The 11,659-nt window shown below is 41.4% G+C and overlaps 1 protein-coding gene across 1 annotated transcript in view; it reads right to left on the bottom strand.

The window, feature by feature from the left end:
• frmd6 (FERM domain containing 6) overlaps positions 1–11,659 on the bottom strand; it is a 31,814-nt gene that overhangs the window by 3,067 nt on the left and 17,088 nt on the right. The window contains exons 7-13 of the mRNA XM_032500847.1: positions 10,803–10,958; positions 10,521–10,586; positions 9,747–9,815; positions 5,591–5,765; positions 3,874–4,182; positions 1,417–1,548; positions 1,078–1,169 (exon numbers count right to left, since the gene is read on the bottom strand). Of these exons, the coding sequence (XP_032356738.1) occupies positions 1,078–1,169; positions 1,417–1,548; positions 3,874–4,182; positions 5,591–5,765; positions 9,747–9,815; positions 10,521–10,586; positions 10,803–10,958 (999 nt within the window). The remainder of the gene's footprint in view (positions 1–1,077; positions 1,170–1,416; positions 1,549–3,873; positions 4,183–5,590; positions 5,766–9,746; positions 9,816–10,520; positions 10,587–10,802; positions 10,959–11,659) is intronic.

The following is an 11,659-nucleotide window of genomic DNA, read 5'->3' as shown; positions in this document are numbered from 1 at the left end:
AAGATAAAAAAAATAAAAAAAACTTTTATTAGATTTAGAAGTGTTAGATAATTTATCTTGTTTTAAGAGTGAATTTCTTATTTTAAGAATTTAACTTTACACTATGATCTTCAATCAAGCAAGCTTGTCAAGTGAAATTATCTTGCATGCAGGACATATAATTTCACTTGTTTTGAGTTCCCTTTCCCTCAGATTTAATGTTTTTATCTTGTTTTTTAGACAAGACCATTTTTGCAGTGTATTTATAGTTCTGCATTACTGTAAGGGGTTACAGCATAGCAGATAAAGCACATGTATGTCCCATCCAAAATGTAACAACATGTTACAATGCAATACTGCAACTAAACAACGTAGTCTCCTATTCAGTCATGATAAACTACAAGGTGATGTAACCGGATCACATAGTGTTGTGGTGGGGATGTCAATCCGAGATAGATCCGATTTAAAACCTACGCGGTAGATGTTTGTAGCGGGAGTCACCTTAACCCCCTTGTGCCAAGTGTAAATCCTGTTTTACTTTGTGACTCCTACGGTTCTTTTGTTGATGCAAAGCAGTAATGACAGGGTGGAAGGTTTTTCTTGAACTTCCAGTTTGGACTCGATGTGAAAGATATAAGATGCACTTCATGATTTTGTCTATAGATCAGGATTGACTAAATATCTAGTAAACAAGCTTAATTAAACGGTTGGATTTATTTTTAGTTTAGAGAGGTTTGGAGAATGATTTGAATATAGTTTAATATTTATTCTCTTTATTATCTACCTAAGATCTTTGTCCAAAACATTAAATACAGTTTAATTTATTTTGTATTATTATGGTATATAAAAGTGCCTTATTCATTTTGAGTGTTAATTGAAAAAGAAAAAAAAGCCATACATAGCCCGTATCTCCTGAGAAGCAGCTCCCTGTATGATTGTTGAACATCACTCCAAAACCTTAACATTTACCATTAAAATTAAAATAGCTGATGCAACAGCTACACAGTGAATATCCTCATGTGACATTCTGTCATTTACTGTTTGACGAGGTATCAAATATGTCTAAGAAAACTAAGCCGTTACGTAAATGTGAATTACCTGCGGCAGAGACTCAATGCTCTGTCCTCTCATCTTGACGACGGTCTCAGAGGAGCTGGAGGTGGAGGAGCTGACGTCCTTTACTATCAATCCTGGGGAGAACAGATGATAACATTTAACTACAGAATGACACAAGTTCTTCATCATCCCTCCTTGGCTCAGTGTGGATTTGCTTGGACGGTTGCCATTAAAAAGAATTACTATCAAATACTTTTCGCTCTTATTGCTAGAAAACTTAAACACGAATTGCCTCAGCTCACCCTGAAGGAGTGTTAACTCAAAGTTTCAAATGTAAATTGGTCAAAGTAGAGCAGAAAGTGAGTGAGACCCCATCTGTACCTGAGTATCCGTTGGTCTGATCAGGCGACATGGTCAACATGTCCTCAGTGATGTGGATACACAGCTCCTGGTCCAGGGCCATCTCATGAAGCTCCTCGTAGTCTTTGGGGTCGTCCACAAGCATCTCAATCTCTGAAGGAACAAAAAAAACTCTGAATTGCTACTAACTTTCAACTGGTAATCTGAATGTTTCTATTGTCTTGTCCTTCTTTTTGCAGCACTTTTGTCTGTGCAAGGTAGTTGTTGTAGATGAGTTGGCCAGCCATCCGTGTGTCCAGGGATGACCTTTTTATGGTTTTCTTTGATTAGCTATAGTGATTACTGTTACAGATGCTAATTATCCAGTTCTCATTGTGTTTATTTTGAACAAACCACTAAAGCTGCTGACAAAAATGTAAAATACTTCACTTTATGTGATTTCTTCTTTAGAAAAGACAATAATCCATGAAACAGATGCAAGGTTGTATCTAGAGATGTTCCGATTCCGATACCAGTATCGGAAATGCCTCCGATACTGCCGAAAATGCTGGCATCGGTATCGGCGAGTACTGGAGTACAGGCACCGATCCGATACCACATAAACCATTAAAAATAGGAATCTATTTACTGGTTAGCTCCGTTAGCGCGGACACAGTTCTTCTTTGCCACTTTTAAAATAGTTGCGCTGCTGTTTTAGAGGGGCGAAGAAGAATTGATCACCTAACGCCTTCTTAAAACAAGCTAGCATTAGCGCATCATGTCGGCAGTTTGCCTGTACTTTACAGTGGATGTTCCCACCGGTAAGACGGCAACATGCAACATATGCAGAGAAGCAATTTCAAGGGGTGGCACGAGTGTTGCAAATTTCAACAGCAGCAACTTAAACATTTGAAGACGCGTCACGCTAAACAGCACAACGAATTTACGAAAGCTACGGGGGAAAAAAAGGACGAACTAGAGCAGCAAACTCTGGAAACTGCCTTCCAGCAAAGAGATAAATTCCCCAAAGACAGCCAAAAGGCAACAACGATAACCAACAAAGTTTTGGAGTTTATTGTACTGGATTACCAACCCCTGTCTGTTGTCGAAAATGTGGGATTTCGCCGCTTAATGGAGCATTTGAAGCCAAGGTACGGTTTGCCAAGTTGTAAATATATCTCTGAAACTGCGCTACCCAAATTATATGAGACAGTTTGGGAACACATTTCGTGTATGCTTGGGCAAAGACGTGCATGCAGTCAGCTTTACCACGGACATTTAGCCCTCCGACGTGTGCCCCGTGTCTTTGCTAAGTTCAACGTCCCACTGGGTGGACAGAGAGTCAACGTTACCCCTCGAAGTGCGGTGCTGCACGCCAACGAGTCCCGAGGGACACATACTGGCACATTAATTGCTGATGCAATTGAGGGGATGCTAGTGAAGTGGAAAATCCCCAAGTCCAACGTTCATGTTGTTTTGCGTGACAACGCTAGCAACATGAAGAAAACCATGGACGAGATGGATGGACCAAGTTTGGGATGCTTCGCACACACTCTCCAACTGGGGGTGCATGAAGGAATGCTGTCACAGGGAAGTGTGAGTAATGCATTTTACAATATTGTAGCTGCACTTACATTTTTATACTGTTCTATTTAAAAATAAATGGCTTCCATTTGCTGTATTCATGTTTTAAAAAGTGTTAAACCTGAGCCAGGCCTTACCACAATGGTAATAATATCAGTCATGCATGTGCAGCACAATCTTTTTTTAATTTTTTAAACACACTGGTATGGGTACTCGGTATCGGCAGATACCCACAGCACAAGTATCGGAATCTGTATCGGGAGGTAAAAAATGGTATCGGAACATCTCTAGTTGTATCAATTGTTGTCGTGGAAAATGTTGTTACTTCAACACTAAAAACAATGCATTGAGAACATGATTTTACCACCATAACTATACTTCTACTCATGAGAATCAGCTAAAACACCCTGATGCTGTCTATGTATATCATTTTGGGATGAAAGATTAACTTTATCGACAGCATTTCCTTTCCAGGATTGGTCAGGTGCCACTGGAGGTTCTGCCGGTTGTCTGTCACCTTTTACTTTCTTTGTGTTGGCATTCTAAACTCTGGTTGATTTCTGAGAACTCTGGTTACCTGCTTCTCAGATCTCTGCAGGGTAAATCCAGACAGCTAGCTAGACTATCTGTCCAATCAGAGTTTTCTGTTGCACGACTAAAACTACCTTTGAACGTACACATGTTCCTAAAACAAGTTCCTTCCCGAGGCTATTTTGCAGAGGCATCGTTGCTCCGTCCGGCGCTTAGCTCCAACCAAGACAATTGTGATTGGTTTCAAGAAAAGCCAATGAACCAGAGCACGTTTTTTTCTCCCATCCCAGAATGCTGTATGGACTAGCCAGACCCTCCTCCGCAGCGCTGTGGAGGAAGGTCTGACAATGAGAGACTAACTCAAGATCAACTCCCCACTCGTACCGTCATCATCAAGTATGCGCTCCTTGCCGCTGCTCTCGATGCCGGAGGTGTGTGAGCTCCCGTGGCTGGTTGTGGACGAGCTACAGGTTCGTAGGGGCCTGTGCGGAGCCTGACTCGGGGCCCTGAAGCTGTCCGTCTCGATACCCGAGGTGTGTGAGCTGCCGTGGCTGGTCGTGGAGTGGCGGGACAGGCGTTTGTGATGAGACATGCTCCCTGCGCTGCTGCCGCTCGCCCGGGAACGTTTGTCCAGATGGTCTATGTCCAGTTCCAGAGCATCGCTGATGTATGACTCCCTGTACTGCTTCTTCTCTGAAATCAGCCAAACATAGACACATTTTAGTAGTTACAACAGATTGGATATAGTTAAAAAAAATCCCATGTGCAGACACTTGAAATACATTAATTATAAGCCCAAAAGCAAGAGTTCAACATTTTGGGAGATTACTTGTTTTCTGGCAGATAGTTAGATAAGAAGATTGATAGGGCTTTCATATCAGTCTATGAAATATAAAGCTATAGCCTGAAGCCGGTTAGATTAGTTTAGCACAAAGACTGGGAGCAGGGAAAACAGCTAGCCTGGCTCTATCCGCATGTAACAGAATCCACTTACCAGCACCACGAAAACTAAAACTAAGGGCGTTTTCACACATACCTCATTTAGTCCGGACTTTGACTTTTCAGTTTGATCCAAACATTACATTATGGTGTTACAATTACAGGTGTGAAACCTCCCCTGGACCATGGTCCAGATCAAAAGACCAAATTTGGGTCAGAAAAAAAAAGGTTGTCTTGGTCCGGACCAAACTATACCCTGGTTCGGTTTGTTTATATTGTGAAAGCCTTTTTTGGATGGTTTGGACTTTCGGACCAAATACAAGAAGCTCTGACAGCCCTCCTTGTGTTACTGGCCGGGGAAGCTCCTTTAAGGAATAGCTCGGTGGTGCGTAGGCTACATGAGAGAGTGAGTGACGGTGAAGGCGCTCAGGGCAGACAGCTGTCGGCTATCAGAGCAGAGAATACATCAGCAGTGTACTTGTTATGTGGTAGTAAATGTACAGTTTTAGGTTTCTGTTTGTCTCTGAATAAATGCTCCAGAAAGAAAGTTCCCGTGTCTCGCTTCTCAACATTGCAACAAAACAAAAAGAGCGGCGGCGTAAGGTGAGAGCAGCAGTCAGTTGAAAAAACTCCCACACAGTGAGAGGAGAGGGCGGGGAAGCCCGTCTACACACCAATGAGTTCTAAGTATCTGGAGACGCAGCTCACGTATGTGATGACGGCAGGACGTAGTTTTGTCACGTACAGATCTTTAGTGTGCTTGCATAACTGCAGTGTGAAACCAAAACTTACCGGATCAAATGTGTACAGTGTAACAAAAACATGGACCTTGGTTTGGACTTTCAGGTGTGAAAACGCCCTAATTCACACATTATGTCTCTTTTGTTTAATCAGTACAAAAAACGTGTGAAGATAAAAAAAAAAAATTACAGGGTTATTTGATGGACTATTTCTTGGGATTAAGCAGCAACCAGGTGACCAACAAGACTCCAAGAAAATATTGGTCCCTCCTCTGTTGTATTTCTGACAAAGTCGCTGCTTTAGGAGTTTTCGCTAGTACTAAACTTAAATCTTTTACCTTTTTTTTTTAAATGTTTAACTATGTAATTGTGTCTTGAAAAACAATGTAGGACATGATAAAATAAACGTGCTGTAAAAATACCTTCGTTTTCCTCCAACCGGCGGACTTGTTTGAGAACAGGCTGCAGGTTCATGTAGAGCCGATGGCTGTTGCTAAGCAGCTGCAGGAGGTGACGAGAGCGCAAGGGACAACCCGTGTAGTACATGAGTTTACGGGCCGAGGGCAGACCGTCAGGAAGGATTTCAAACTTCTTCCCCTGAGAGAGTGAGAGGAGAAAACAGAATGTTGATCACAGGATTCTGTGATTTATAGCAGTTAATAATAAAAGATTACAAAATAGGAATGCGGATTTCAAATTAAGATTGAGTGCCAGAACGGCCCGAGGGTAGACTTCCGAGGAGAATCAAAGTCTGTTCTTGAAAACTATTCCGTAGCCAAACACAATGCAACCATCAGCCCCTGTATCTGTTCTTCATTTCTTCCAACAGACACTGAATTTGAGCATTGTTGAGCAGTTTTGATGATTTTCCAGGGAGACGACATGTTGGCTGAATACACGGAAAAACTAAAATGGTGGTTTTGTGCTTTCTCCCGCGCTTTTTGGCAAAGGCTCGATCCAATAACAGCTGTCTTTGGTGTCAGCGGGGTTGTTTTCAGTACAGGCCTATAAACATTTCTGCAAGGGTTTGGACTTTCAAAAGGCGGAGGCTGAGTTTAAAGCCCTGGAAAATGCAAAGAGTTGCACATTTCTGACCACAAGCTTTCACTTTTTTAACCAGGCATTTAAAAACAAAACAGCTTAATCCAAGTATGTTTAAACCTTGTGCATAGGTAGGGAAGCACATTGTAGGTATTCAGGTTTTTGTGGAAAATGAGTTTATAAAAACTTGTCTGACATTTGCTCATTGACAGCGGGCTTCCTATTAAAAGAACATTTTCTCTGGCGGTATCCTTGAGGCTGAAAGATTTCCTGCTCAAATCCCAGACCTGCAGGAAAACTCTGGTTGGGAAAATAAAGTTGAGTATTTTTTCTTTAACCTCAAACTGCCCCTCGGCAGCTCCTAGTGGTCACCAGTAACACACTGAAATCATACTGGGCAGCAACTACGTGTGAATGAGACAAACTGAGTCAAACTGAGTCAAGACAAAGCAGGTTACGGCGGCATTAAAAATCTATTCTCCCAGGTGATTTAAACTCTTTGTACAATCGGCTGCTTTTGCTTGGTTTTTACTCCTTTGACTTACTACATGTCTCAGCCAGGCCAGCTGTAACTGTTGCGGTTATTTTCAGGATAAGTTACACTAGTCAGAAATGCCACAATTGGCCTGTGAGTTTCACAACACATTTTTTAGGATCTATAGTGATTGATGTTGTAACTTTAAAAAAGAGGATATTAATGCCACTCTTATCATTTTTTCTTATTCCTATATGGGATCAAGTCTTCTAAGTTCCCATCATGCTTTTAGAAAGTCAGTCAGTTAACTGTGGCTTTCTGCTGCCTTCATGTCATATCACAATTACTGTAATCATCAGTTTCTGTCTTGTAAATCGTGACATCCAAGTCATAATTATCACAAAGAAACTGAAAGCTCTGTAATAGTGTATCAAACAATATGGACCAGCCTGAAAACCAAACAAACATGGACGCCTCATGTCCGCCTCATTCCATAATGAAAGGGAATTTAACCCAAATTGTATAAATAAAGTGCTATCTTGTCAAAGCACTGTATTTGTAACCCTCACACCTAGGGCTGGGCAATATATCAATATTATTATATAAATATAGTCATATGAGACTAGATATTGTCTTAGATTTTGGATATCATAATATTACATGAATGTCGTCTTTTCCTGACATAACAGAACGTGATGTACTTTTGAACTTACCAGACTGTTCTAGCTGTTTTATTATTTTGCCTTTTCCCCCCCTTAGACATTATGTCCACATTACTGATGATTATTTATCTAAAATCTAAGTATGGAGATATTTTGTTAAAGCACCAATTGTCAACCTTAGAATATTGCCGCAATATCGATATTGAGGTATTTGGTCAAGAATATTGTGATATCTGATTCTCTCCCTATCACCCAGCCCTACTCACACCTCATACAACCATCTTAAGTTGTCTGATGACGTAAAAGTTCTTGAGTCGTAAACATGGGAATCTTTCCCATCCATCCCACGAGACATGAATTGGACATACACCTAAATCTTTCTTCTTTTGCCAAATCTGCACCATGGAAAGTCATAATGCGCTAGCTACTAGTCCCTGTTTGCACTGTAACTATGGATCTGTTTGATGTTTGTATGTTCTGGATTGACTGATTTAGGATGTTTTTTAATGCAAACCACATTATCAGGCTCTTGGGGATAAAATAGTTAAAGATAATCACACACACACACACACACACACACACACACACACAACACCACACACACACACACACACACACACACACACACACACACACACACACACAACACACACACACACACACACACACACACACACACACACACACACACACACACACCACACACACCACACACACACACACACACACACACACACACACACACACAAAACACACACACACACACAAATTAATGGCTTCCCTGCTGGTGGTAAATCTATTCCAGACCAAATACACTCAGCATCAGACTGGTGTCAAGTGGCAGGTTAAGGGTATTCAGACGCCACTTAGAAAAGTTTCTTGTTTCATGCAGTACATATGGTCAGTCCATCTAAAATCTCTGCTTAGGGCAGCTGGTGAACTTTTTCCTCCTTCCAACAAAATCTCTCCTTCCAACAAAATCTCCCTAACAGGCCACACACATTGAAGACTTCTTGCATCACCCACGCGGCCGTTTTAATCCAACAATCCCTCAACAAGACCAGCATCCACCAGAGAGACCACTAGCAAGGTTGAGGAAAAGTTTTAGATCCAAAAATGTACAAATGGTATTACTTAATTTCAGCTTTCAGGCGGGAGTAGATCAAACTATCACAGACTCAAGAGAAGCATTTATGCAACTTTGTTTTCTCTTATTGCATAAAAAACACTGACACACTTTTTCTAACATCGAACATGCCCCTCCTTGATTTAAGTCATTGCGGCCAAATATCCTGAATAGTAGAATCCCCCCTGAAACCATTGCAACATCTGGTGTTTATTGACCCACACGTTCCTCCACCCTGCTCCGCGCTCTGGATCGTTCGGCCCTAGCTGCAGCCGTGGTGGCAGCGGTGTTGGATGACGTGACTCGTGGGTGGGGTGGAGGAGAAAACCTGTTATTCAGGAGAAGGGTGGGACAGGGCCATGAGAGGCCCTTCATGTCCACAACGAAACCACAGCGGTTCACTCTCACGACGCTGCAGACAGCAGACGCAAGAAAAAACACCCAAAAAACAAGAATGAGGAAAAAACAGGATGTCTTTACCCAGGAACTGTGTGGCAGATGCAACGGTTGCACCAAAATTAGTCCAAAGCAAAACTCACCACAAAACCTTCTAGGACAACAAAGCACGTTTCTCAGGGGCAGTACAGTCATGAAACCTGCTTATAAAGTCCCTTCAATTGTATGAAAATAAACAAGTAGCCAAAATTAAAGTCACAAGGGCTCGTTTTTCTTCAATGGCAGTGATAAGCAATAATGACCACTCTGGATTGTGATGAATAGACAACTGGCAGTAAACGTGAAGCTGTCAGGGTGAAACAGATATATAGTAAGCTGCTCTGGCTTCCTGTGATAACAGTAAACCCTATGGAAGCAAATTAACCTGACTGTTGTGCGTGGTCAGCTTAACGACAGGCTGAGTCAGAGCACAGATGAGAAGATTTAACAAATTTCCTTTAAAGGGCACAGTGATAATTATGAATAAATCAAGAGACACGTATATCATATGGGAGAACATACTGCTGCATGAAAATATGTATACAGCATACATTGTGTGTGTGTGTGTGTGTGTGTGTGCATGCAAGGAAAGTCTTCCTAAATCCCTGATTAGTTCCAGAGGTCTTGCAGGGCTAAGATAAAACAGCAGTATGGAGAAAAGAAGCCTTATGTAATAATATCCACACCCCTGAGCAGGATCCGGTCTTTTTTTTTCTTTTCTTTTTTTTAATTGCTATGAGCGGGGGGATGCTTGGGTTTCGTCATTGCTGGAATGACTAAAGAAGACTCTACCTAAGAAAACTGTGCTGAAAAAGGTTGTGATGGTGCATCTGACTCACCACAAATACCAGTTTTCCCACATTGGTCCAGGGGAAGTCGTACAACAGTTGCCTCACAGACCCGACATTCTGCAACACAAAAGAACAGATACGTGAAGTCAATAATTACAGGTGCGGTCATACTTTTCAGCTGATTAAAAATTCAACAAAGCTGCAAAAACACTGCATCACACTGCAAAAAATCTCCCTCTTTAGAAGTAACATTTCCCCGTTAGTTCTGAAAGTCTTGTTTTGTTGCATAAAACAAGCAAGAAATCTGGCAGTACAGATTTTTTCTACCTCTTAAAAATTAAATCACGTTTATCAGGAATGGCGAAAGAGTGTAGTAATATGTCTTATTCTTTCTTCTGGCTGTAATCAACAGTAGTGCTTTTGCTAAATCATTGTTTAGGCTATGTTAGAAAATAGTGCAAAGTAGCCCAGAGAGATGTAGACATCTTCAAATTTTAGATATAAGATATTCAGTGTAATGTTTATTAAGAATATTTACAATATAAAATGAACAAAACAGGGGAATACTTCTAGAAAATTCTTTAAAAGGGTTTAAATAATCCGAGCACACTGGCAGATTTCACATTTTAAGGAAACATGACTTTAAGCACTCAAATGGAATGGATAAAAATTACTTGATAAGATGGAAGATGTTTACAGTGAGGCTATTTCAGAAAGTAGGAATGCATAAAGCAGGAAACGGTATCAATAATCTCTCAGGAATCAAACAAAATTTAAAAACCACATTACACACAAGCTTGATTGTAAAGAAACGTGAAATACCTGAAATATTTGGATACCACGTAAAGTCAGTCCCAGTGTAAGTGATGCCTCTACTTCCTTCTTGTCCTGTTGAGAGATCAAATCAAATATATAAATATACAGTAATGTAGATATAGATATATCAGGTGAAGATGAAGTCAAATCTGATATATTAGAATAACCTGAAATCTAATGAGATGTGTCTTGGATAGACACAATAATGTCATTGTGTTGGAAAAGACAACACAGAAGATAGTAGCCACTGTAGCTAATTTACATCTGATCCTGTACTCCATCTCTTACCTTGTAGAGTCTGTAGTAGTGGACAGTGACGTCATCAAGCTGGGCACACTCCTTAATGTATTTGAGGTGTGCCTCTGAAGCCGTGAGGGCAAACTGGTCTTTGTGCATGTTGGGGATATGCCTCAGGATGTACTCACGGCCGCGCTTGGCTATCACCTGAGCGGGGGGAGAGAAAGCAGGAGGCATCAGGCATGGCAGCCCTGAAGTTGTACAGACTCGTTGCAGCAGATTGGCAGCACAGGTTGCCGACAAGGCCGAAGATACTTCCTGCCGCTGCGCAGACAGACGTCAACCTGGAAACTGAACAAGAGCCAGAGGAACGAACCGGAAGCTCACTAAGCTTTGCATGTGGCTTTTAAAGAATTTTGTAAGAAAGCTTTTTAAGTACCTAAATCTGTGGGAGATTAACAGTTGGGTAGCACTCATTATCAAACAATTTCCTGTCGCTGGTGGTTTTAAGTGGCGATAAGGAGGCTGGAGGCTAATTACAGGAAGTGAAGTGCAATCAGACGGGTGTGGCAGTCATGGCCAGGGAGGTGGAGGATGCTGGTGGTGGGGGGAGGGTACCAGTGTGGCCAGAATAGCCATGTCAGCAAGAGCATTTCTCAAGATACAAAAAAAACAACAACAATACAGCAGAGTGTGTGCCACTTTCAGGGACAAAAATAAACGTAGTGTCCCAGTTTTCATTATCCCTCACGCTCAGATGTGGAGCTGTCACTAATTGTTTGATCAGCATGATTAATAGAAGATTGCTACAGACCCACATCCTGTACACACTGGAGGCCGGAGCACATAACAGCCTAACTTCCTAAAACACACCTTAATTGTATATTTCAGCTTGTCAGTCAGTGAGA

Source organism: Etheostoma spectabile, chromosome 20, assembly GCF_008692095.1.
Source record: "Etheostoma spectabile isolate EspeVRDwgs_2016 chromosome 20, UIUC_Espe_1.0, whole genome shotgun sequence".
Lineage (NCBI taxonomy): Eukaryota > Metazoa > Chordata > Actinopteri > Perciformes > Percidae > Etheostoma > Etheostoma spectabile.
Note: the sequence above shows the minus strand (reverse complement) of the source record. Positions and strands in the feature narration are given on the sequence as shown.